The sequence below is a fragment of the Vespula pensylvanica genome, chromosome 15 (genome assembly GCF_014466175.1).
Source record: "Vespula pensylvanica isolate Volc-1 chromosome 15, ASM1446617v1, whole genome shotgun sequence".
Taxonomy (NCBI): Eukaryota; Metazoa; Arthropoda; class Insecta; order Hymenoptera; family Vespidae; genus Vespula; species Vespula pensylvanica.
The window spans coordinates 2,886,110-2,913,275 of record NC_057699.1 but is presented as its reverse complement, the minus strand read 5'-3'; the positions used below and the strand labels follow the sequence as shown (position 1 = coordinate 2,913,275).

Here is a 27,166-nt window from a genome sequence, read left to right as displayed (position 1 = left end):
TAAAATTTAAATAACATTTTTTATTTATTTCTTATTTCTTTTTTTTCTTTTTACTAACCCCAGAATTAACCATGTTTAATGCCATCGATTCCATACCCTCAGCCATTTCCATCATTTCTTCTTTTGTGTTATAATTTTCACTCTTTTTACAGTTTTCTTTCATTTCCATATATATAGTTTCTCTTTTTTTAAATCTATCATTAACTGTTATAATAATTATAAGAGACATTATATAAAAACATCATAGAAATACATACATATGTTTATGAAACATGAATTAAAAGTAAGCTATCATCAATTTGTATAATTTAAATGTTACAACTATGATAAAATGCATGAAAATGAAATACATACCTGTTGATATTTCAGACAAATCTATAACTTTAAAATTGTGAGCTTTGTTGTCACCACCTACAGCAAATACAAGTGGAATATCTGGATTTGATGCAAGACATTGCAATGCACCTAAATTAGTCTTCTTTTCCCATATGACACATGGATCTTTGCTATCAAGAATATCCCACACTTTGATTATGCTATCATTTGATGAAGTAACTAATAATCCTTGATATGATGAACTAAGAGATAATCCTAAAATGTAGCCAAAGAAACAGGACATGATCAAAGTATATTGTTCTTGTTATCTCATATATAAATAATTTATTTGAAAAAAAAAATACCTGTAATTTCTGCTTCATGAGCCTTGACTTGCCAAATTGGTGAATCTTCTCTTATATCATAATATTCAAGGTAACCATTATTTGTGCTAATCTATAATAAAAATTACTATCATATCATATTAAAAAAAAATATACATATATATATTACTTATGTATGAAATTAAACATTTTTTAATATCAAACAATTACAATATTATAAAAAAAAAAAAAAAAAAACTATATATGCACTTACAAGAAAATGATTAGTATCAAAGTGATTCCATAAAACTCTTTCTACTTCTCCAGGTGTCTGCCACTCTTTAACATTACTTTCTAATTTACAATCGAACAATCTTACAAATCTAAATAAAATAGTATATAATTAATATATAATATAAATACAATAAGTATTATATTAATAGATAAAAATAATAATTACTGGTCTGCACATCCTGTTAAGAGATGATGAGTTTCTGATGGGTGCCATTCAAGAGTCTGAACTTTTTCATTAAAAGAATCTAATTTGGTAGCAGGCTTGCCATTTTCTAAATCCCACAGTAAAACAGTTTGATCAACTGAACCACTTGCTAATATATGTCTGAAAAGATAATTTTATATCATATTCATATCTTAAAATGAAATTAATTAACATAAAGTATTAACTAATTAATTACGTATAATTTTTATTCCATGCCAAATCTAATACTGCATCTTTATGACCAATACGGGTTAATTTTTTTTTTTTACTTGGCTTACGTCCAAGTTTAAAAACTGGTTCTAAACAATCAATTAGATCAAGATCCCACACTTCAATTATTGGAGTCATGCTTCCAATCGCACATAAATTGGCTGAACAAAAATTCAAATAAATATGAATAACATATATTATAAGATATATAATCAATGTTTTAATTATTTACCTGGCATTGTATCACTTGGATCAAAATTAAGCCATTCAATACATAATGGAAAAGATGGTAACAATATGTCATGATGACAGTAAAAAGAACCTTCTGCTTCATTATATACTATAATTCATTTGAATTAAGATGAATTAGTTATTTGAATAAAAATTTTTTATCAATGACAAGTTTAATACAAAAACTAACCAAATATTTCCAATATACTGGCATCACCATCAACGTGTCCTATCAAAACTAAATTATCATCTTCTTTAATCATGTCATCTTCTTTTTCTGAATCATCATCTGTCTCTGCTGATGTTATAAGAGGATCTTTTCCATCTTCTCCAAAAGATACTATATTTCCAATATTACAATGTATATCACCACCTTAAAAATATATTTTTTAATGTTTAACTTTATAATACAAATATAATATCTAATTCAAAATAATAAACTTACTCTCTTTATCATATTTATCAAAATCATATTCATCAGTTTCCATAGAACTATTATTTATATCATAGTTCTTTTTAACTTTATTTTTCTCCAAATCAGTCTCATCTCCAATAGCTTCTTCTTCTTCTTCATCTTCCTCTTTCCTAAAAATAATATTTTTCTTATGTAAATGGATGATTTTATACAAATTTTGTATAATAACCTATAACATAAACATACTGTAAATCAGATTGGGTTTGTTTTATAATTTCTTCTAATTCTTTTGGTGTCAATTCAACCTGTAATTCACAATTATTATTATCTAATCGTAGTAGAAAAAGTGTAAAGATAACATATTATACTATGTTCATTTTTAAATTAACCTTTTCAGGAAGAGTTGCAGCAATACCTCTCTTAACCCACGTGGTGCACGATACAATATTCATTACGTTTATTTGATTTACTGTACTGTACAAGTACTGTTATTTATATATACATAATATATATATATATATATATATATATATATATATATACAATATGTTTATAATTATAAATTAAGGCTGTTTATCACCTTTCGTAGAATATGCGACTTCGGCGACAGATATGGAGAGAATATGAACTATAAACTCAATAGGGAAACACTACACGTCTATATCTCTTTTCGCGCGTAATCAAAAAACCATTCAATATATAACAGATGTATAAAAAATAATACCAACAACAGTAGAAAATAAATCGCTGATAAATAACCTTAAATTCTAAAATATGTGGATATAATGATGAACATAAGTAAAACAGAAAATATAATATTTAAATTGAAACTAGGAGTGATAAAGACAAAATGTTAATCTTATTTTACAAAAATTTCTAATAATCAAATGTTCCGATTTTAATTTTTCGGACTCAGCGTTCCACTATCACGTTTTACATTATGACGAGTTATCAGAAGATCCTAGCGCCACTAGTGATAGAAATTGATATTAAATTTTCGAGATATCGTTTTACACACGTTCTATACATATCTAATCGATATATAATCGATCAGTACTGATGAGTTTCTAACTAGTTAAGATTTGTCTCACTTATTTAATTTTACTAATAATTAAATATAAGCATTGATTTTTAATAATTACTATATCTCTTTTATTTTCTATAACTTTATATAGATATAATATTATATTTATGTAAGTATTTTCACTTGTGATTTAAGATAACCTAACGTTTTTCTCTATGCATAAATTATTTTTATAATATTTCAGAATGAATAGTTTCTCAGATCCACGACGTCCTGAGAAGGAAATTCGATACAAACCTGCGGTATCAAGTAATCAAGCACAACCAGCAGATGATTCTATACCAGACTATGTAAATATACTAGGAATAATCTTCAGTATGTGTGGTTTAATGATGAGATTGAAATGGTGCGCTTGGCTAGCTCTTTATTGTTCTTGTATTAGTTTTGCCAATTCTAGAGTCAGTGATGGTACTAAACATATACTTAGCAATTTTATGTTATCCATATCTGCTGTTGTAATGTCTTATATGCAAAATCCACAACCTATGACTCCTCCATGGGCAACAGCGATACAATAAAACGTTAAACATAATTAGAAAATTGCATTGTTTACATTGATTGTATTTATATGTATATATATTGAATTTGTCATTTATTAATTTTTTAATATAAAAAAAAATATATATTGTATTATATATATATATTTGAATTTGTACTTTAATATGATATGCACATCAAATGAATGAATGATGAAATAAAACTTTCCATGTACTTACCAAGATATTCGAGTTATTTATTTTAAAAACATATTTATGTATCCAAACAAATTTCCAACTGATATCTCTTTTCATTCTTTTATTTCTTATAAATTATTATATTTCATTACACATCAAAATCAACTTTGCACAGCATCTTTCTACAGATATTCTATATATATGACTTTGATTAAGTCCATAAATATTACATTTCTAAATATATCCCATATTGACTAGAATTATATGCGTTATACGCGTTTCATCTACTTTGTACACAAGTACAATGTTTAAATTCATATTATTAAAAACATTGCCATGAGAGACTTTATAACCTTTGATAATGCGTCATCTACTTTGTGTGTCATGGTGTGTTCATTTTTAATATCATAGTATACTAATTCCTTTCTCCTATTTTTGATCTTATAAACATGTTAAGTATGAAAAATCACTAATAGATGAATAAGTTCTTTTTTGTTATTCTTCTAACCTAAAAGAAAATAAGAAATATATATATATACATATATATATATATATATATATATATATATATATATATAATTTTATAGTTGAAACATAAGAAATCGTTTGATCTATATGATAATTTACATAAAGATATATAAATGCAATAATTCTTTGCTAGTTCACAAAGGTATTGTTATTAAAAATGTATCAAAATGAATTTGCTCCTAATTTTCTAACAAGAAATATCGATATTCGATAGGCCAGTGTCATCTTACGCATGGCGCGTAGTTTGACTTACGAAACAAATTTCTTACTTTCTAACCACGAACCTCAAGATGTTTCTCTTTGTACAAATCTTAAATATTGTTTTTATCGAACATATTACATTCCTTTTATTATCTCGTTCAAACATTCTCACCATAGTTATAATCTATAAATGATCTATAATGCATCCTCGAAAAAAAATTAAATTTTTCGAAGTAATGGATGATAATTAAACTATTGACTTTTATTGAAAAAGTCTCTTTTTTTCACGTTTCATCTGTAACTTTATGAAATATATAAAATGTATGTAAATATTAAAAAAAAAAAAAAAAAAGGGAGAAAAAAAGATATCATTTAAACGTAAAACTGTTCGTGTTAATCACATCATCGCTTCTTAAGATTTATTAACACAGTGTTGGTCAATATTTAATTCAATTAACGATTAACGATTCGCAATTGAAATATTTAATTATCAATTGCAATTAATAATTAAATGTTCACTTATACACCGATGTGAATCGTATGATTAAAATTCACATATCGACGAACTCTACTTCGTAGACTCGTACATTGACTAAACTTCTCCGTAGATACATTAAATCATTGACGAATTACTCTGTAGACTCGTGTCATTGACAAAATATTCCGTATATACTTTCAACTTACTTATCATTAATTTCTAGTGATAATTAAATAGTTTAATTGCAATCATTAATTCAAACAAATATATATTGCCTAACACTGTTTATTAATAATATTTGTCATTCGATTATTAAGTCGATAAATCAATGTTACTCTTTAAGCGTATACTCTAATCGATTTGTCCTTCTTTTAAAAATCTAATCGTTCGTAGAGCGTATTTCTAAAGAAATTTGAAGCGATCGATCATATTGGCACAAGTTTTGTTTAATCTTCATTCTGAACAGCTGCCATCGACGATTCCTTTTATATATATATATATATATATAAGGCGATACTTGATAAACAGACCTTTCAAAAAATTACCTTTCTTTATTCGATTAGGCTAGAAAAGTTATCGTAAAAATTGTAGATCATCCTTCTTCTTTTTTTTTTCTTATTCGTTTTGTTAGACGCTGCTTTCGCCTCGACCCATCAACGTAATAGGATAAACATATTTCTTTCGCTTAGCATTAAAGAACGGCGAAGAACTGTGTTGTGCGGTAGTTGGAGTAGGCGAAAGACCACGAAGAAGAGGCAAGGATGCATCACCACTTAAACCAGTAACATCGAATCTTCTTTTCCATTCGGCACCAAGATCGGTGGCAGGTGCCATTAAGCCTTTACATTCTGGAGAACTTCTAACGCTAAGAAACACATCATTACTGCTATCACGTTGACCTGATGAACCCTGAAAGAACGATCGGAAATTCGAAAGAAACGGTTCGAACAAGAATATTTTACAATGAAACTGAATGAAGAAGAAACACTCTGCTCTTGGTACCTTAGCCTCGAAGAAATCTAAACTAGATCCGTTCGTCTCGTTATCTCCTTCAGGAAAATCTACTTGCACATGATGAGACGTACGTGAAATTCTGGAGGAATGAGAGGACGCACGAGTGGACGAATTTTCCGATAGATCATCTCTACAACATGCAGCCGTGCATACTCTTTGTTCTCTGAAAAAAAAAAAAGAAAAAAAAAGAAGAAGTTACAATGAATTTCTTGAAGATCTGATCAGAATCAATCTATTAAATCAACAAGAAAATATTTTTTGTGTTTTAAAAAGGACCTTCTAACGATAACCGAATCCCTTCTTCTTGGTACAGGCGGCGGAAGATCAGCTGTCAAACTCTTGGCACTTTCGTAGCTTGCTTCGCTATTACCACTACTGCTATTACTTCCAATATTCTCCTCCCTCAGAAAGTAATTCTTCGCCGAGAGCATAGCAAAGTGGAGATTGTTTTTGAGGTCGTCCGCCGCCGTTGACAAGTTTCCCGGAATCTTTGGTGTGCGTCTCATTGGTCTTGGCGGTGGTATTGGTGAGGGTGGATTACTTGATGTCTCGGACAATGTTTCGGGGGTGGCAAGGGGTGCGGTACGAGAGACATCTTCCCAATCTCCACGACGATTCGATCTTTACGAATGAAAGAGTAAAAAGATAAATGACGGAACAATAAGAGCGAGGATACTTTATGTTACGATTCGATCTAAACGAGAAGCATCTTCCTTGGAATAAAACGAATGATCAAAAAAGTATAAGAAAAAGGAAAAGAAAAAAAAAAGAAGAGAAAAAAAAAGAGAGAAAAGAAGAAATCGCGAAAGATGTTTCCCTTTAATCCACGATCGTTCTTAATCATCGTCTATCCCATTACGAATTGCAAATAATTCTTAATGATCGAAAGGTGCTGTGATTTACTCGTGTGTCTCGAGTATATTAGAAAGCAGTGATAATGTATGTCGCGTGTTTAAATGAAGTGAGGTAAGCGCGTTCGATGAAGTACGAACGAAAAAGCGTGAGAGATGAATTCTCCTTGACTCGTGGTGTATAATAGTTTTTGACAAGTTTATAATCCAATCCGTCGGTTATCGTACCTGTTCAGAGGGATATCACTAATGATAAGTCGAAAATTAAGTTCCTTAAATCTTATTTAAATCGAAGTTAAATGAAAATTCTTCGAAAGAAGGAATTTGAAATGGCTCGCGAATTAGATTAAAATCCTAGGTAGAGTAGATTCTTCGAAAGATCCTCGTTCGAAATCACTCGAGATAGGGACTTTCTGTTGGATCCTTACAATTTACTATCATCTGGTCGTGGTGTGTTGAGCAAGTCGCTGGCCAAGCTGACGTATTCCCATGGTATTCCTCTGGAGTCAACGCTGAGTTCTCGACCAGCTTGCGGGAATTCCGTCGGACTCTGCAATGATGTAAAGCTCGTCTCGAGGCAAAGCTTGTGAGGTGGTGTCCCAGCTAGATTATTGCTCTGGCATTTGACCGGAGTAGAAGGTGAGAGAAGAGCCCTCATTTCTTGCTCGATCTCTGGCTCCTGGACCTCCACAACTTCTCGGACTTCCGATGGTTCAGCAGAAGAAGCGTGTCCAGATGCCAAACGCTGTGGCTTCGCTGGTCCCAGGGTTGTTACAACCTGACATATCCATACGCCATTTTTCCATGTTATCCTGTACGATTGCTAGTACTCCTTCTCTATTTTGTTTTTTTTTCTCGTCGTCGCGAACTCTCTCTCTCTCTCTCTCTCTCTCTCTCTCTCTCTCTCTCTCTCTCTCTTTCTCTCTCTGTGTTGCAAAAATCGAAGAAAATCGATCGAAATCAAATTTTCTTTTCTTCGTTCTTCGCACACACACAGACACACATTTCGAGTGCTCGCATGACGATCTTTTTTTTTTATATGTAACATAGATGATCCTGCACAATGGGATAATAACATTCGCAGACGTTCTCGAAAAGAAATCGGATTGACATCGATATTGTGGTTATAGTAAAACAGGACTGAAGGATCGATGCATGATGCTCGAACGGTATGTTACGAGTGGAGTATGAACGGATTTTTATGATGATTAACTCGGCTCGTAGAAAATGATAAACTTGCTCTGGGCTGTAAATCAAACATCTTTCTGTTTCGCGTGTAACAATTTTTTTTTTTTTTTTCGTAATAATCTTGTAAAAAATTCTCCTTCATTTTCTACTTCAATGCAATTTCGATTATAACTATTAGAAAGTACTAATTATTTTCTAACGTTCGAATTATTAATCACTAAAATATATAGCTCGTACTATATGTCTCCACACATGCATTTGTGTAAAATACTTTTAAGAGTATGATCAAATAAAAGTGAATCGTTTAAATGTACTCACGAAAAATCGTATGTATTTAATAACATTAATATTTCTTCTTTCGTCTTATCATCGAGAAATTAAAGACATTCTTTCGAAAAAACAAACGATGCTATGAGAAACACGATGGAGTATGAAATGGCATATTTCTACATTTTTTCTCACGTTCGCGTAAAAGCTCGCACATTAATATAATGTCATTTAATAATAATAATAATATAATCATTTTAAATACGATTCACTTTAACTCGTTCTACTCAAAAATGCAATGGCGATATGGATATATTACTCTATGCGTGATGAACATGCATGTCCGGTGAAAGTAGTGTCGTCCAAACTAAAAATGATTATCTCTCGACAAAAAACCCCTCTCTCACTGCAACCTTACAGACACATCGTTATAAATACTTGTCTGCATACAAACTAACGAGTTTTACGGAAATACACGTGTGTGTGTGTGTGTGTGTGTATAACTACATGAAAATGAAAAGTGGAAAAGTCATTAGGATATGCACTGTGAATTATGAGTAACGAGATGATAGTGAAAACCCGCGATATATAATAATCGTGAATCGTATAAACGTGCAATGTGAAAATTGCATAGGGATAATTATGAAACGAACGTGGATTGTGAACAAACTTCTTTGGTGACTTCAAAGATACCAATAATGTCCAATCGAAAAAATAAAATAAAATAAAATCAAATCAAATCAAATAAAATCATTCGAATAATAAGAGTTTCTATCATTTTGTATAGGTATATGTTATGAGGAAATAGAAAGAAGTGGATAGAAGATAAAATATATTTATATCTAAAGTAATCACCACAGTGATCCATCACGAAGGGTGATGCGCAAGGGAAATAATGTGGAAGAGAAAGAAAGATGGAATAGAAAAGGAAATAAAAGACCAGAAAAGAAAAGGAAAGAAAAGAAAAGAAAAGAAGAAGGAAAATAATAAGATTGCAAATATCTAGAGAGGCGTCGTTTTGTTTTAATACCTTGTCTCGTGGCAGGAAGAGGGTGTGGTGGCATAGGCGTCGGCGTTGGCGTCGGCGTCGCGGCCACGTGTCGTCGAAGTATTTTGATGATGGAGTACGACGTGTCGTTGATCGGATGCTCTCCTGTACGTTGCTACATCTAGCTCGAGAGATGTGCGCGAAGCTGCACGCGAACTTGCACCATCGGCTGCATCGTCGATCGCATCTGCGACTGTATTGGCAGCTGCATTGGCATCCACGGTACCGCTCCGATTTCTGCACGCTGACACCTAATCCACACCACACACCCTCAAGCCACTGTCATTCCGTTGGCTCTATCATCTTCCTCCCCTATTGAAAATTATCCTATCCTTTCGCTAGCTACTCGAAAGAGACTGACAAGAGAGATATACAAATGTTCGAATTTATTTCCTACATCGACCTTAGATTTTTCTTTCCTTTTTACGAAGACTTTCAAACAAATCGGATCTTGGCAACTTTCCTTCCTCGCCTTTTTTCGTAACGATAGATATATGTATATGTGTGTATATGTGTGTATGCGTGTGTTTGTTAACAAGCATTTCGTAAATAGAAGTAAATAATTGTCGAGTAATGAATTTCTACGAAAAAAAAAAAAAAAAAAAAAGAAGAAAGAAATCGTAAAACAGAGATTATAAAACTGAATAGAAAAAGCGATGTACGTTATACTACGAAGCTAGCTAAAAGCTACAAGCGTGTGAATGTAATATTAAAATAATAGTAGTGATATTTGCGACCTATTTGCCAATTAAAGTTGGAGAATGTCAATAAATTATAATAATTACACATAGAAATTTTAGGAAATTTCGTTCCATGAATCAACAAGAACGATAATTTCGATGGCATCAAGTATATTGATAAAAATAGCGTACATATTGCAGACTATACAAAAGCAATCTTTCATTGCAATCAAATCGACCAAATATATTTGATTCGTTTTGTAAAGTACTTCGTCTAAAATCGTTTTCATTATTTTGTCGTAGTCATAATACATCGGTCGTTTTGAATGCAATTTATAAAAGCTAAGAAGCTAACGAGTTAATAAGATGAAGGGAAAAAATTTTTTACTCGTAGATAGAGTATGAATCTATTATTATTTAAAAGTATCAATAATTCATGCGTTATCAGGCAACATGCTTATTTGTCAAATGATTTTATTAATTTGACTAAATATGTATATACGCGCTTTATTGATAAGACTCTATTAAATTCACAAACTTGCATTCAATATGTATCCCTATATCTATCTATGTACAAAAAAGCAAATATACTACATTTCTCGATAACTCGAAGTAGATACGTATGCATGTATGTATGTACAAGTACGACGCAACCAGGATGATCTGGATAATCCTAATTCTATGAAAAACATATCAAAGAGATTTATTCTTACTTGATAAGGGAAGCACGACTATACACAAAAAAATCGTTCCTAATTATTGGACGAATAGCAACGCACATATATCGTGTACAGTAAACTAGATAAGCTTTGGTTTACTCTAATTCATTCCAGATAAACTACCACTCTCTTTGGTAATTATTGTCTTTAGACAGACAAATGAAAGTAAAATGTAAGAAAGGAATTCGAATTCGTACAAATGCACAGAGAAAAAGAAGAGACGAAACGACGCACTCTAACTCCTAAAGACTGTGCAGCAATAATAATAAAAATAATAATACTCGATCAAAAGTCAATAAGCAAATCGATCGAAAAGCACATTTTTAATAAGATCCAGGCTGCGTTTCCTTCCGTTCGTACACCTCCACATCGACGACAAAAGATGCAGAATTTTCACTAGTCTCTGGATTAGCAAAGTGTACTTGTTTTCGATTAGAACTACCATCGTCGATCTTGATTACTACAGGTACGACAAGATCTTCTTCCTTCGTAATATCAGGATCGTCCATAGTTTCTTCCAGAGGCTCGTAATGGCCCAGTTTTACAGAGGGACTTCGACTAGCCGGAGAATGCTGCGCTTTTTTTATTTGTCCGACTATAATGGAGTCGGCCTGGCTTACCTTATTCAAAGCCTTCAGCATGCTATCCGGCATGTGGTCCTGTATCATCACTGGACTTATCAACACCTCGTCGAAGTCACATGGTCCTGCCCATAATGCCTGATAGACTGGTTCGCGTTTAGACAACACCTGCCTGAAATTCCAACAGACGTCTCTCGGCTTACTTTTCTAAACAAATCTTATCGGGACATCGAAAACATTTACATGAAACATAGGTGTGTGTGTGTGTGTGTGTGTGTAATCATCTCCTTTATATTGTTTCATTTTCTTATTTTATGATGATGCATCATTGCATTTTGTAAGGTAAGAACGAGGACTAAGCCATACACTGATACTCGACTAAACGTATGCTAAACTCTGTCTATCTAAGGATCATGCAGTTAACGAATATCAAACTCTCCGAAGACTCTATTAAAGATCGGATTTTATAACGAATTACTATTAGAAACAAACGAGAGGTACGCAAATCATATACTACTACACATTAGTCGATAATCGTAATGCTTTCCTGCTCCTATCTTTCATGCATTATTATATTAATGAATGTTTCTCTCTAAATCAGCGTGATCGTTAAACCTGAAACGAAAGGATCAAATGGGGTGCATCGTATAAACAAGATTATAGGACATGGACTCAAGATGCATGCGCACTGTGACATATCTCCAAGATGCAATACGCACTGTAGTCCTGAAAATACAAATAATCAAACAAACGTACCTCCACCGTGATTCATACTTTTTCCTAAAAATAAAAAAAAAATCTTTCGTTAGCTTTTTCGAATTTTTCATTCAACTCGATCGTGATGTGTTTTTGTTATCACTAAAGTCACGCAAGAAAGATCAGGCCAATGTTGGCTGTATGCAATATTTAATTCAATAAACGATTAATGAATAATGAAATGTTTTAATTGTAATCAGACAGAAAAAAAAATAATTCGCAGAACATCTGACACTTACTCGCCCTTATTAGGATGATGTCGAACTACGTGAATAATTCTACCAGGTGGATAGAGCGGCCTATGCAAGGTCAATGCGATACTCGAATCCATAGGTATGATCGCTTGAGATCGTGCCAGATCCTTGTCTCTCTGATACTCGCTGATACATCCACCAGCCTCCATATTAGCCGCCGATGTTGGTGTCGAGCCACATCCGCAACACATTACCGAACAAGCTATCGTTTTCCACTGAAAGGAACGTTCGATACGACGTATAAATTCGATACTATCGACGTATAAAAACGAGAAAGAAAGAAGGAGAAAGGATATGAGACATAGCTTCTTTTTTTTTTTTTTCTTTTTGTCAATTCTAGAGACACATGGATTTGATTTTAAAATATATATAAAGAGATTTCTTTCTTTCTTAAAAAAAAAGAAATAAAATAAAATAAAAAAAAATAAAAAAAAAATTATATAGAACGTGCCTTCGGATCGACGCTCCTTTTTATCGCATTGATAAGGTCGGCCCTTAAACTTTCCATCTGTCGTAATCCTAGTCTAGGGACAACGTCCTTCCCTACAACCACGGACGTCGTAAATTCTTGAGAATATTGTTGAGCTGGCATACTGAGCAATCCACCGGGTGGTGCGAAAGAAAAACATATCAAATCCGGATATTCTTGCCTAAGTAAAATCGCAAGTATCGCTGCGGTGCCTGCACCAAGAGAATGACCAACCAATGCCAATCCAAACTGATCGGTACCTCTCGAAGGATCCTGTTAAGGAAGAAACTGATTTTGAAAACGAACGTATTCGCGTTTATCGGCTGATCTGCTGCTGATAGCTATGTATACATATGATCATTGAATATCTAATCATTTGAGGCGTTACTACATGAAATTGTGCAAACGTTTATACCAGGAAACGCTATCGATTGTGAAGGAACTAGGCCGCACGCGTTTTAGCTTTGTACCTTCGATAGTGCTCGCGCGATAATGTTCTCTTCTTGAAGCTTTTTGCGTATGTATTCTGCGGCTTGAACCATACCCTTATGACCTAGCCAATCGTCTTTCGGTGGGGTTAATGGTAACACTTCGCCTTCCGCATTTAAATCTGTTAAAACGTCTTTCATACTGAGCGTTCCTCGTATACTAATGACAACCTGGGAAAAGAAAAAAGACAACGAAAAAAATGAAACAGTTAGATAGTTAAATGTAGTTAAGGTAAAGTGTAAAGTTAAAACGAAAGAATCACGAAGATAGTTACGATATTAATGACAATTATTTTTTTGCCGAAAGTAAAAAGTCAAGCGATATACGACAAGATTTTCGAGAGAATTTTAATGAAATTCATTAAACGAATTTAAGCGATTTTTAAAGAGTTAAAAGAACCAAGTTTTTACTGTGCGGTCGTATTTAATGAGTAAAACTACGACGGGAAAAAAGGAAAACCTTTTTTTTCGTGTAATCGAGCGCTACGAAAAATGGTGTTTCCCCGACGTCCACATGAAAGGTCGCATAAACAACTTCGACCTCGCCAACTTTAACCATTTGCCTTAGAGCCGTATAATTGCATTGACAACAGTTATCTTCCACTATCGTAGCTTCATCCTCCTGATTGCCACACGGAAAGCAAGCGCATCTTAACCTTGAAAGATAAATAGAAAAAAATAAATGTCACTTTGTTACGAATTCAGCTAGTCATATCTGAAACGGAAATGATTTTGCCGAATATTATTCACGATTGTATTATACACGTAACACTATAGCAACTAACGTAACAATATAGCATTTAATTACGAACCATCGCATATATAAATTTGTATAATCGAGATCGAGATAAATTTTTCGGTAGGTTTATCGATTCAATGAAACGTTAGATCGGTAAATTATTACTACGATTAAGATTTCGTATAGTAAAGTCGTTTCAATTACGCACGATCGTTAAAGAGAGGATTGGTCAACTTCGAATAAGTGATCACGTCTAATACCCGGGTATACCGAACGCTTAGGACGTGATCTTCGAGAAAGGATTACCTCGTGCACAACTGGCAGAGTCCCGTAGAATGATTAATGAGGAACATAGGCCAACCGTAGGCAGCGAGAGCGAAGTGCATATAATGAATGGCCAACTGGAAATGGCCCAGATCGCCGTCCTCGGTCAAGGAGAGAAACTTAGTACGAGGCGTTACTGGTACGCCTGAGAGGAACTCATACGTGTCGTTTTTCTTTTGCTTTACTATCAGTTCTCTTTCGACTTTCTGAAACTTTCGTAGAAGCACCAGCCCGGCCACAACGTCTGATGGTACCACGTCAAGGTCACGGAAAAAGTCGCTCAACAGTCTGGCGATGTCAGCGAAAGAGTTCTATGAAACACGAATACTTCTTTAGCGAATTATCGAACGTTTCCTTCTTTACGACGAACGATACTACTTACTCTACTTCGATCGGAATTTCCCATACAACAAAACAACAATCTGCATCTGTTGTCCCAGCTATCTTGATAGGCACGTATAACTTTTCTGTAAAAGAAAAAAAAAAAAAAAAAAAGAAAGAAAGAAAAAAGAAATGAAATAAAACGAAAATATATCTAGTCGACAAAAATTTGTTTACAATTTTTCCACCACTCTGGTAGAAACGAAAAAATTTATCTATCTTAAGCTATTAATATCATCAAGTATCTCCGTATCGGAAGGGTAATGATGTATCTTCATATAGGCTTTGATCGATCGCTTCGAAATACCTAGTCACTGGAAAAGATAAGAGCTAGACTGCTTTTAAAAGTATAGCGTGAATAATGAAAGCTTGAGAAAGCAGGAGAATACGATATTCTTCCAAATATAGATTTCTATATAACAAAACTATTCGATAAAACTATATCTTTTTTTTTTTGTTTTGTTTTATCTTTTTCTATTCTTCGATGATAGATCTACAAAAAATTCTACAACATTCACGATCGTATCTATTGTTTGACGGAAAGTAATAAAAAACGGAAGATCGTTGATGGATATTTCGAGAAGTGAAAGAGAGGGAGTTACCGTTGTCGCCAATTTCGGTTTCTGCTGCCGCTGCGTTTATAGTGTAATCTACCGCTCCTCGATTCCGCCTCCCTCATGCTACGTTGATATTTCTTCATTTTCACCCAGGATCTGCCGGCGGCGTCGTACGTACACCATACCGTCACCATCACCGACGCCAACACACACCAATTCGATATCACCAAACCTACGAGTCCATGAATTTTTCAACTAGTTCCTACTAGTACTAGCGATTCGTTTTTGATCTCTGCGGTACGTTTAAAAGCGCGAAAGAACGGAAAAAAAAGAAAAAATAAAATTCGAAAGATAATAAGTATTCCGAAACGAGTCAGATATCGAATATTTCAAAAAAATTTTTGTTACTGATTATTTGCGAATGTTTAAAAAAAATATTTAATGTATACCTAATTCGTTGTTTTACTTTCAATTATCAATCAGTTATTTATTTACTTATCAATTTTTTTGTTATATATTGTCAACAATTATGTTGCCAAACGCTATCTACCTAGAAAGAAAATTATCTTAACCCTTATGATATGCAACACATTTGTACATTCACGAGCAAAGATTAGCGGTTGCCTACTAACCTCTAAGAGTTAGATAGTTTTTTAATAATAGATGGCGCTCGCTGACGTAATTATCAACGATGTATGAAACATTGCTAATTGGCAGGCGCGATTTATAATTTCATAAACGATATATATAAATCACATTCCTAAGAAATTTTTCGTCAATCTAATGGACTCACCCAGCATCACATCCTTGGCTTGGTCCACGGGGCAGGTTTGATAAAATCTTGTTAACCAAGTTATTCCTGCACATAACCATCCTGCTTCTACCAATAAGAGGACTGAAAAAATAAATTATACATGATATTTATATTGAAATTTCGCAGAACAAGTTTTGTTAATAAGCCTAGTATATTATTTAACGATTGTTGAAATATCGAAGGCTCGACCTTTGTTCGATGAGAAGGAAACGAATGACGTGCTCGCGTCGATGTGCTTGTCGTAACTTTACGGTGGATAAGGTTGAAGGTATTGGCAATGCTTTCTTCTAACATCAAACTCGATGGAGCTTACGACAAAAGCATCTCTTCTACCTCCGAGAAAGAGAAAGAGAGAGAGAGAGAGAGTAATCCGTCCAACACGAAAGAACGAACAAACGCTAAGCGGCTTCGAAAGAAATGCATTTGACCTAATTTACCGTCTTATAAGTTAGCTAAACACATGTATACATTTATATAAAGAGAATTTTAATAATCTTTTTACACATTAATGCATTGTTTTAAAATATCGTATAACAAATATGTAATAATAAAAAAAAGATCAGTGTAGCTATATTCGTACGTGAAACGACGAAAAAAAAAAAATAGAAAATAAAAAAGCTAGTGAGGGTTTGTAACCACCATAACGATTCTACCAATCAGTCGAACGTGCTCGGAAAGGTCATCGAATTTTTTCCAACCAAAACCATAGAGATTTTCTTTGGGAAATAACAGACCACATCGTTGGAATCGTTCCAAATCCGTTGATACTGCAGTACCATCTCTCTTTTCGTAAGATAGTTCAAACGAAGTAATTCCAGTCTGTTCTCGAAAATATTTAATGAAATAGAAAAAGAGAATATCGAAGTAACATTGATTTTTAAGACGAATAAATATGTGCTTAACGGAACTCAAAGTTAGTCGAGAGAGAGAGAGAAAAAAAAAAAGAAAAGAAAAGAAAAAAAAAAGAAAAGAAAAACAAATAAAAAGAACGTTTCGTTGATATATCACCGAAACAACATAAATCTCTCGTTTTTTCAAGTCTTTTCGCGTGCTCGAATCATAGCAATCATCACGCATATACGTTTCCTTCTCCCTAAGCCTGAAAAATTCTCTCCCCTCATGAGTGATCGTTTATTACGTCGAAGAACTAAAGGGTGGAGAGTCGAGTCCTTATTAATATTCGCTCCGTTGCCCTGAGGAGATTTCAAGCATCGACAAAGGTAAGAAGCTCGTGCCACGAATTTTTCGTTTAACGATTCATAATACGTTTTCCTTCCTCGTCAATCAATCAACAAAGTAGAAAAGTTAAATGTGATTTGAAAAACACGACATCGACACAAAGACACGACACAATAATTACAATGATCTGATGTAGATAAATCTTTGTTCTAGACGTGATCGAGCCAATAAAATGTCTGATCTCTCTGTGACATAGATAAGAGAAAATGTCAACGTGTAATGTCAAGATATTAATACAATGCACCAATTCTCGTAGCACGGAAAACGAGTTATAAAATTCTTAATATATTCTCTTTTACCTTTCTCGATCGTACGATGTCGTCTTCGTGTAGGTCCTTACGTACCAAAGCCAAACTACGAACTGTTTTCTTTCTTTAACTGAATGACTTCTAACAGGGGATATCGCAAAAGAAATTCAAAACTTGAAGGACAGACGATAAGACGAGTAAACAATGTTTGCCAACATGAATATAAACATTGACCTTGGTCGAGGCAAACTTTTCAAGTTATATTTCTTTTAACATCCTGTAGATGTGTGTATATACAATGCTAGTTAACGAATATACTAATAAACTCGATGTTTTTCAATATCATTCATGTAAAACAGATACAATATAACATGCAAAAAATATATTTTTCCTTAATAAGTACTTACATAAGCGAATATAAAGTATGTATTGCATCGGTGCCCTCACCGCAGTGTCTAGAATGCTGCCTCTCGTTGCAAGGAAACAGATTGAAAATTCGACCACCATGGAAACTATGAAAAGCACGAGATAGCCTAATATGTATTCCCATAGAAGAAATATGCACATAACACTGCGATCCCATTGAAGGATTCCCAATAGGACTCCGAGTACCGTCACCCTGTAATAAAAGACAAAAACTTATATAAAACAAAAAAACGATTATTTTATTTATATATTAATTTATTTTTTTATTTTATTTACAAATGTTTTCTCTGATTTTCTTATCCCCAACGTAATTTCTTTACGACAAAAAAAAAAAGAAAGAAAAGAAAATCAATAAAACGTTTTAGAAATTCATCTAACTCTATAGAAAGTTAGATGTATGAAAGTAAAATTACGTGTCGTCTTTCGAATTTTTTCTTCCGATTTCACAATGGAGTAAGTGTAATACAAAAATTCAGACATTGCTTAGGGCCATGCGAAACCGAAAAAGAGCAAGGAACACGTTATAACGGAGAAGGTACGAGAGACAAGTACATACGTAAAGGGCAAAAAGGGAGGAAAAGAGAGTTGCGTTAAAGATGAGGAAGAAAAAGGACGGTTAGGGGAGGATAAAAAGGGGATTGCTGCGATGCTTTCTGACTTTGCTTTTTGTCTAAATTCGATCCGATGTGCATATGAATCTTCAAAGAAATATGATCCACTTTCAAATGTGTATCGTCCGAAACTTAAATCGCTTGAACCCTTTTGAAAGTTCAATGAAATGTAAAGAAAATAGAAGGAGAACGAGAAGGGAAAAACGAGTTCACTAATATTCGATACGACCGATTATAGTTAGAGATTAATCCATTTGCAACGTGATGCATTCTAGATGCACTTGAGAGCTTTCAAGTCGTTAGATCAACCGGAAATGACCTTCAGAGATCAGATCAGTGATTTTCGACAGCGAGTTGCGGCGATGTGCCCTTCGATGCTGCCAGTTAATCGCATTACCACGATCATTTGCCGCTATAACGAGGTCGCTTTGTACCAACGCATAACTGATGAACGACAGAATGGAGTGGATGCTTTTGAATGGAGCTTTGTGTAAATGGAATATAAATTCGAATATATATTATATATAATTTAAAGTAAAATATTGTGGGTATATAAACGAAACAAAAAAGAGAAAGAGAAAAAGAAAAAAGAGAAAAGAAAAAAGAAAAAAGAAAGAAAAAAAAGAAGAGCAATGCAATTAAAGATTAATCGATAAGCACTTGGTACTTGTCGTTAAAGAAAGTGTTAATTAATTCATGAAAATCATTTAATTTCTTCGTTTTACAAGAATCGTTCGTGATCACGGTGAGACGCTGAGAAACGGTTCTAACGAGCTCCATCGTGACAAAGTTTGTAGAACAAGTACCACTCCATTCCCATCGGTAGAAGGAGCCCCATGAGAGTGAGAGAGAAGTATATAGAGAAGAGGCAAAGGCAAAGGCAAAGGCAAAGGCAGAGGCAAAAGCAGAAAAAAAAAGAGAGAGGAAGAGAGAGAAGATGGTTAAGAACTAGAGACGAAGGGCCGACGAAGTCTTGGATGCTGCGTGGACCGTTGTATCGATTTACCTTCCAGCAGCTTTTCTGCAGTTTCCACCATATCCACCGTATAGCACGTTTCTCTCTTTGTTTGTGTGCTTTAGAAACGAGTGCATTTATTTCGTGTTTTTTCTACCAACGACCAGTTCGTTTGTATCACAACGCGTTCATCTCAAAAATATCATCAAGCTGGGAGACATTACTCTCCCACTCTTATTCACATCTTTGTCACCGTAAGCTCTTTCAATTCGCGTTATTCGTGAAATTGTTAATTGTAACACCTTTAATGACGTTAAAAGATCAAACAGAATCGTTCGTTTCAGTGTTTCAAGTAAAAGCATTGTTTGCTATCATATTTTTTGAATTTTAAATTAATGCCAATTGTCGATTAATTAAATCTATCATTTTAAATACCACGAGAAATGTAAACGATATGATTAGTTTGGAAAGTTCGACGTCTAACACGTGTGTTTCATTCATAATACGAAGAAGGACATATCGACTGTTTAAACGAAACTTTGATTAACGAGTTCAAAACTTTACTACGAGTTTGAATTATCATACGAACTGAAAATGACTACCTATTTAAAGAATGAGAATAGCAAAACGATTATTCCTTGTCACGTTACTTGAAATCAAAAGATACGCAATTCGCAAGCATGAATCACCGAGGGTTGGAAAAAAGATAAGGATTTTATTCTTTCTCTCGAGAGAAAGAAATAAAGAGAGAAACAAGAGTCGCCAATGTGTCTGCTTAATCTAAGAGAATCGTAAAGACGAGAAGGACAATCCTGTATTTCCTATCATAAGTGGGTCAATTGACGTTACTTCCGTTTCTCGCGTTATCCATAACGCAATCTCTCACGTACATAATAACAGACAGAGGATTTTCGACATTTATATTTTATTTTATAATAGACGTTCTCATTCTCGAAGCTCGAAACGTTAGAACTTATGGGATAGAGAAAAAAATGAAAGAGACATGCTGACGAAGACGAAGAAGAAGAATAAGAGGAGGAATTAAAAAAAAAAAAAATAATAAAAAGCTTGTACGCGTGAGCTTTTGAAAAGCACTAGATGGAAGTTACTCTTTTGTCGCTTGTACATTTCCTACTTCTCGTACATCGGGTATCATTTGAAGTTGTCTGCCTTGAAGAACGGGAATATTGCATGGTAGTATATCGCGAATGAAAAAAAGAATATCTTTATCTATATGAACGCGTGTACATGACAAGTATATACATATATATACATGCGTGTTTTAAGCGAGTTCGTCTACTATATGACCAAGCAGCACGTGCGTTTCTTTGACGAATCACTCATGAAAAGAGAAACGAAAAACCTATGTACAAACATGTCTGTGAAATTTTTCTCCAACAAAAAAAAATAAAAAGAAGAAAAAGAAAAGAGAGAGAGAGAGAGAGAGAGAGAGAGAGAGAGAGAGATGCATCGACAAAAAGAAGCAAAAAGATTTGAATCGTTTCGATCGATCGCTTGGAAATCTTTTATTGTTGCCGTCGTTTTTTTCTTTCTATTAAAAGAATGTTCGAAGTCAACGCATTTCTTTTCCTGTATAGATGAAAGTATCCTTGTAGATAAGAAGCAAAAATCACAGACAGAGAAAAGTTTCTTTTTCAATCTCGACGTAAATGATAACGCGTTTTCCTTATCTTCTTTCTCTCCTTTTACTTTTTTCTTTAAAGATAATGGAAAAACTGTCTACTTTTTTCCCTAACAACGGCACGTGCTCTGCAATTCTGCGAAATTCTCGATAAAAGGCAGCTACAGTTCATTACCTCCTATTGTCGGATAATCGTATATTACTATATATATATATAAAATTCTGAATGGCTGTCGTTTACTATTAACAGATAAAGAATAAAATATTTTAGATTAAAAAAAGCGTAAAACTTTTTAATCAAACGACTACATTATCAGATTTGGACCAATTGAAAAAACGTCGAATAAATATAACGTTCACTTACTTCCATTTAATTTCAACTCTCACAAAATATTTCACTTAGGATATCAAGAGAGTTAAATACATATATACCCATATATACACAGACTAGATTTGAAAAGTTTTACGCTTGAAATAGACTTTTATATGAATAATGTATAAATTCGCTCTTGTTTTAAAACGTCGATACGCTTTAGTTCTCCGACTAGTTTCGTAAATAACAAAATTCTACATCATATTCTTCGTTTGGAATTCAATAAAGAAATTTAATTCAATCGTTTTAGATCTAATAGAAAGAAGTATGAAAAAAAGATTATTTTATAGAAAAAAAAAAAAAAAAAAAAAAAAAAACATTAATTATTTAAGAAATAAAATAGGGATATTCTAAATTTAACCTAAACGAGTCATTGACTCGAACAGTTGCCCCCTGGATGCAGCCATATAACGATATCGCGTCCGTTTGGTTTAAATTTTCCACCAACTCGATCCTAATTCGATTATTCCGTACAATGGTGAATTGATGTATCGAATATCTAAAGACAAAAAAGGAAGAATAAGCTATAAAAATGATCCTAGCAGATCTATGTCGATAATGTTCTCTTCTTTGTGAAAATGAATCTGCATTATCGACTTCCAATTAAATGACTATTTTAATTTAGTACAAGTCTAATGATAATTTCGAGATGGCACACGATATCTCCTTTTACATAATTTACATATTTGTCTCTGTGGATATACCATGTGCTATATCTTTGATTATAATAACAAATTGTCTGAATTAAATTCAATAAAACGTTATGCATTTTACCTACGACAGCACGGAAGAAAGTAGCTATTAATTGTTTACTACACGTAAACAACAAACGAATAATTTTTTGATACGCTGTGTAGATAGATGTGAACGATTCTAAAAAATATTAAAATTTCATATGAAATCTTTAAGACGATGTTATATACATATATAAATACTATAATAAAAACTTACGAGCTAACAGTTATCCATTGTATTATCCATTTTTAACGGGACGATGTTTTCATATTTGTTTTCGGGAATAAGAGGATATATTACGTTCTAACCTATATGAAAATAATAAGTTTCTCTTCCAAGAATTTATATACATATAAGATCATGCTTCGAGAAGTAAAACGTATCAAATTTCTATGAATGCTTACGATCGCCGAGCTCAATTCCAGATATTCGTGCGTATGTGTTGGATGTCTGTGTATAAGCAGCGAACGAGAAAATTTCATTTTTATTGCCTACCTTGGCTTTAAAAACAAATATTTTTCAGGAAATTATATACATCACTATAACAATAATTCTTTTCAAAATTTTTATGTCAGTCGTGTTCAAATATACAGATCGAAGTCTTCTTTTTTCCAACATTATCATTTCACGTCACATTCGTTGCTTCAACTTCATCTTCTTCAAGCCGAGTGAACATTTCCCGGGATATTCGATTACTATCGAACCGATATATAAGTAACAATAAATATAAATATAGGTAACGTAAATAAAGTATAAGTAACAAATTAAATACAATTCTAATGTTTCTCGAATATTTACAAGAGATATATAAAGCTATAACGATCGATTCTTTCGTTATTCAATTCATTACTTATTCATTTTTTCCGCTCGCAATGAAAATAGTGAAGAGTACTACGTAAGTAAAGTGAGATTCTAAATATGTTTAACGAAAATTTCTTTGTTACTTAATTCATTAAAAAATTAAAATCTATCTACAGAATAACGATTAATGAGATATTCTGATGATTTCTATGCTTTCAAAGTTTATATTACATTTTATTTCTTAATATTAAATGCAGAAATTAGTATATCACTTGATGCACAGGCTCTCGAAAGTTTTGTTCCTTAATAATGTAGGAATTAATGCGCAGTGTGCTTAAAATGGTATACCGAGCGACGGGTTGGGGGAAGGGGGAGGGGAGAGGGGGAGGGGAGGAGAGAGGGGGAGGGGAGAGGGGGGAGTGTGATTTGTCCAACGGTTTTCTCGATAAATACGTCATTTTGTTCGGACGGCACCAGAGCTCGTAACGAGATCCGTATCGTCCTCATTAATTTTTGGTAATTAATACATTTTTTTCTAACATATACTCTCTTCCTATATACCAATCGATTCCTTAAAACGAGTTTTCTACGTATAAATATTCGTAAGTCGGAGCATCGTCGCGTTTAAAAAATATTTGCGAAAATAAAATCAGCATCCTAACGGTCTTTCCCCTCCCCCCTTCCAGGGGGGAGCCTCCTACGTAGTAACTTTTTTTTCTCACTACTTTTTCAATTTTTTAACGACGATTTAATTAATAATTTTTTCTTACGATAAATTTCATAAAAACTTCTTTTCAGTTTTTTGTCGAATCATCATTGCAATCCTGCGTTATCAGACGTATCGACTCGACTCATTTTCAACCTATTTCGAATCAATTTTTCTCAATTTCGACCTACAACGTGGACGAGTGTTTTGGAGCCATCGGAGAACTTCAAAAAGTAGTGAGTAAAAAATTTAAACTTCCTCCAGTGTTTATTATGGCAAATATGAAAGGTTCGAATTACGCCGTGATAGTTCGTTATTGTTCGTGATCAATCTAAATCATCTACATCATATAATGCAACTAGAAGCGAGCCAATTAACTACACACTTGAATACGTTTCAAGAAATATTTCTTTCTAAACAAATAGATAAATTAGATAACATTACAAAATAATTTTTTTACAAAAACAGATTGAATATTTTCAAATAATTATTCTATTTAATTATTCTTATATTGCTTCTCACCGATGTTCTGATGGTAATTAATTACAAACACAAAGAAAAACTTTTCAAACGAAAGAAGACTCATTAGGAGCAAACTGCACTTCTATCAAAGCTAACAATTTGAGTTATTAATTAGTTTGAGGTTTGTCGACTATAAACCGACTGTAATAGTACATACGTAAGTATCTATATCGAGATAGGTGGTATGAAACCACAGAATAGGTAGTATACGATGATAGTCGCTTGTATGTCAATGGAAAGTGCAAGTCAAATGCGTGCCGCTACAATTTACCGTGTGTATGTCGTTGGGTCGAGACTTGAATTAAGTTACGAGTTAGGACACGAAAGTTTGTTTTACTTGAAGAACACTTTGCTTATGACTAAACGATGAATGCAAAGTGGATGCATATCAAATATACTTATGTTTCAAATATAGTTAACGTTTTATATTACGACGCTCGTTATTATTAAAATAGAGAACTTATTTCATCATTAACGGACGGTATGAAGAAACGAAGAGTCATAAATCAAGTGTGCTGTCAACGATCTATACCTATATCTTACTATGTAAAACGATTAATTGCCGACGTTCTCTCGAATAGAACAATAACGATCGTTCTTCCATCGCTTCAATTTGCTCGAATGGTTCTGCTTACTCGAACTACTTGAAATTGAAGTAAGTCGAGGATCGAAGAAGACCTGGATAAAAAACAGACAATGAACCAAGCAACAATCTTACAAATCAATATACGATGATATTATAAAATTCGATAGTATCACTATTTTCTAAGAGAAAATCCAACAAAAAATAAGAGAAAATCCAACATAAAGGAACATCGCGTGATCTTCATGCGTGTCTATATACCATTTATTCTAATAAAAGAGTTAATAAGAGCGTTGATATCGTTAAGCATCGAATAACATAAAACTTTAGGTCGAGGATAACAACCAAAGAATCGTTCGGGAATTACGTTATTTCGTGATAAAGATATGTATTTATCGTTTACCTACTCTTCTATACCATTCTCACGACATTGTTAACGCGAATAGAAATCTATTTAACCAAGTAAATATTCAAGTGTGTTTATAAGAAATCGTAAGACTTACTATTAGTTATTTTTTGTATAACGATTAATTGAAATTCTATCACAAAGTATATATATATATATATATATATATACACACACACACACACCTAATCTCTTTGTAGGTATTTCTTAATACTCCTTATAACTATATATCGAAATTTTTTCGTACAAAGATATCGTTAAAAAAAAGTAATAACATAGAAAGTAGTTTCCATATCGAAAAGTTCCTTTGAAAGTTGCTACAAATAAAAAGGGTCAGCTATCTATCGAACATCGTACGATTCGAGAACGATATATTCCGTCGGTACTTTCGTCGTCCGTCGTTGTTCTCGTCGTAGAAAAGAGAAGGAGAGAGACAAAGGACGATTTAGCACGGTAGGGTGCCAGCACCCCAAAACCTACGTGGCGAACCCCCAAGCTTACCCCCGCCTACGAATGAGTCGCAAAACAAAAGGGGGAAGTTCGATGGCGAACTTCGTCCGAGCAAGGGACTGTCGAAGGGTCATGTGGGTGGATTTGCATTGGTTCTGCGAGACGATCTACACTCTCTTCTACGCACACATACAATATAGTATACTAATTTTTTATGCAACTTTTGCTACCACGACTTTGAATGGACTACTTTTCGCGTCTTTATTTTATTTATTTATTTATTTTTTTCTTTTCATTTCTTTTTTATTTTACTTTTTCCGTTCCCTTCGTAATATTATTATTCAAATGTTTGATCAAAAGAATTCTATACCAATGCAAATATGCAATCGACACTTTCGAGAGCTCTGCCAAGATTGATTTTATGGAACCATCTTTATTTCGCATCTGCTCTGTCACGATAGGGTTCCACATTGAATTAAAGGTTCGCTTGATTAAAGGGACTAGGAAACCTCCGACCTCTTGAATTTACAACGATCGATAATAACGATAGTGATTTCCTTACCAGATTGGAACGCTCTTATACAAGTTTACTGGCTACGATGGAAGAATTTTCTTATGAAACTTTCCGAGCTCTTACGTTAAAGTATTCGTTTTTTATATCATGAACATTTTTATATCGTAAAAAGGGGAAACCAAGGGCGGAAACAATTTCAAGATTCTAATCAGTTTTCGAAGGAAGCAGGATATAAAAATGTATCATTGACGCAAATTCTCTTTCAAACGTGATACATAAAAATAGGTTAATGATCAGGGATGAGTCACAATTCGTAAGATTAGTAGCACGTTATAGGAAAACTTTTAAATCTAACCGCATAAAGAATGAAAAAATTATGATAAGTTCACCCTATAATTTCTTTATTTTATTTTTCTTTTTTGACTTTATTTTCTATCATTTTACTATTACGAAACGAAAAGCAGATAAGCCGACTGAAAGAGAAGAAGAATTTGTAGATTTCTATTTTCAGCAGTGCAGAGTTACGTGTCAGGTCTGTCGGTTGAGTGGCAACGAACATTCACGGATTGTCACAACAAGCGTGGCAACAGAAAACATTCTACGTCTTGCACGAACCTTTTTTCATATTCTCTATATCCTTTCTATGAAAACATGACGAGGTAATGTCCTTTCGCGATAGTCAGCTCGATAATAATCATATTACTTTTGTAATAGTTACTTCTGTTAGAAAAGTTCATTCTAAAATTAGTACTGCGATATAAAATGTATTATACTCGGTATCAATTCCAGCATGGACAATTTATGGTATTAAGTATTAAATTAAAAGAGAAGAATGAAAAATGGTACAACGAGGAGTAATTTGCGTCC

The 27,166-nt window shown here is 33.4% G+C and overlaps 3 protein-coding genes and 1 long non-coding RNA gene across 10 annotated transcripts in view; 1 reads left to right on the top strand and 3 right to left on the bottom strand.

The window, feature by feature from the left end:
- LOC122634587 (periodic tryptophan protein 1 homolog) lies at positions 1 to 2,954 on the bottom strand. Of its 2 annotated transcripts, none has more exons than XM_043823677.1 (11): positions 2,383 to 2,954; positions 2,223 to 2,298; positions 2,024 to 2,134; positions 1,769 to 1,951; positions 1,580 to 1,687; positions 1,334 to 1,508; positions 1,099 to 1,257; positions 913 to 1,021; positions 681 to 771; positions 355 to 591; positions 1 to 204 (listed from the first exon to the last, which is right to left on the bottom strand). In XM_043823677.1, exons 1-11 carry the CDS (start codon positions 2,443 to 2,445, stop codon positions 32 to 34), a joined length of 1,485 nt encoding a protein of 494 aa, XP_043679612.1. In that variant the 5' UTR covers positions 2,446 to 2,954; the 3' UTR covers positions 1 to 31. The 2 variants fall into 2 exon arrangements, with proteins under 2 accessions (XP_043679612.1, XP_043679611.1); XM_043823676.1 differs by having other exon boundaries at positions 2,024 to 2,171; positions 2,235 to 2,298; positions 2,383 to 2,950.
- Positions 2,955 to 3,025: 71 nt separating this feature from the next.
- On the top strand, positions 3,026 to 3,798 carry LOC122634594 (protein Asterix). Its single transcript, XM_043823687.1, has 2 exons — positions 3,026 to 3,186; positions 3,262 to 3,798. The coding sequence occupies exon 2, from the start codon at positions 3,263 to 3,265 to the stop codon at positions 3,593 to 3,595; it is 333 nt and encodes a 110-aa protein (XP_043679622.1). The 5' UTR covers positions 3,026 to 3,186; position 3,262; the 3' UTR covers positions 3,596 to 3,798.
- A 59-nt stretch (positions 3,799 to 3,857) lies between these two features.
- LOC122634584 (diacylglycerol lipase-alpha) overlaps positions 3,858 to 27,166 on the bottom strand; it is a 31,240-nt gene continuing 7,931 nt past the window's right edge. For 3 of the 6 annotated variants that reach the window (XR_006328429.1, XR_006328433.1, XR_006328430.1), the window contains 16 exons: positions 17,983 to 18,194; positions 16,068 to 16,169; positions 15,320 to 15,506; positions 14,719 to 14,803; positions 14,319 to 14,647; positions 13,734 to 13,929; positions 13,256 to 13,444; positions 12,768 to 13,058; positions 12,302 to 12,531; positions 12,063 to 12,086; positions 11,346 to 11,478; positions 7,252 to 7,601; positions 6,249 to 6,593; positions 5,961 to 6,135; positions 5,504 to 5,867; positions 3,858 to 4,259 (listed from right to left, as the gene is read on the bottom strand). Coding sequence is in view for 1 of the 6 variants with exons in the window: in XM_043823672.1 (XP_043679607.1) it covers positions 5,586 to 5,867; positions 5,961 to 6,135; positions 6,249 to 6,593; positions 7,252 to 7,601; positions 11,346 to 11,478; positions 12,063 to 12,086; positions 12,302 to 12,531; positions 12,768 to 13,058; positions 13,256 to 13,444; positions 13,734 to 13,929; positions 14,319 to 14,647; positions 14,719 to 14,803; positions 15,320 to 15,506; positions 16,068 to 16,169; positions 17,983 to 18,194 (3,130 nt within the window). In the remaining 5 variants the exon portion in view is untranslated. Of the gene's footprint in view, positions 4,260 to 5,225; positions 5,868 to 5,960; positions 6,136 to 6,248; positions 6,594 to 7,251; positions 7,602 to 9,308; positions 9,578 to 11,345; positions 11,479 to 12,062; positions 12,087 to 12,301; positions 12,532 to 12,767; positions 13,059 to 13,255; positions 13,445 to 13,733; positions 13,930 to 14,318; positions 14,648 to 14,718; positions 14,804 to 15,319; positions 15,507 to 16,067; positions 16,170 to 17,982; positions 18,195 to 27,166 lie in introns of those variants that run through there. The other 3 variants (XR_006328432.1, XR_006328431.1, XM_043823672.1) reach the window with 3 other exon arrangements.
- Positions 21,893 to 23,472, bottom strand: LOC122634598. The gene is made up of 3 exons (XR_006328434.1): positions 22,722 to 23,472; positions 22,534 to 22,625; positions 21,893 to 22,081 (listed from the first exon to the last, which is right to left on the bottom strand). It is a non-coding gene; the product is annotated as an uncharacterized LOC122634598 (long non-coding RNA).

What these genes read in the sequence shown, in the direction of transcription:
- LOC122634594 (XM_043823687.1), top strand. Translation starts at nt 3,263, where the DNA reads ATGAATAGTTTCTCAGATCCACGACGTCCTGAGAAGGAAATTCGATAC.
- LOC122634587 (XM_043823677.1), bottom strand. Translation starts at nt 2,445, where the DNA reads ATGAATATTGTATCGTGCACCACGTGGGTTAAGAGAGGTATTGCTGCA. An exon ending in CAGTATATTGGAAATATTTG is followed by an intron (nt 1,688 to 1,768) that starts GTTAGTTTTTGT and finishes AATGAATTATAG; the next exon opens with TATATAATGAAGCAGAAGGT. An exon ending in TTTGTCTGAAATATCAACAG is followed by an intron (nt 205 to 354) that starts GTATGTATTTCA and finishes TTATTATAACAG; the next exon opens with TTAATGATAGATTTAAAAAA.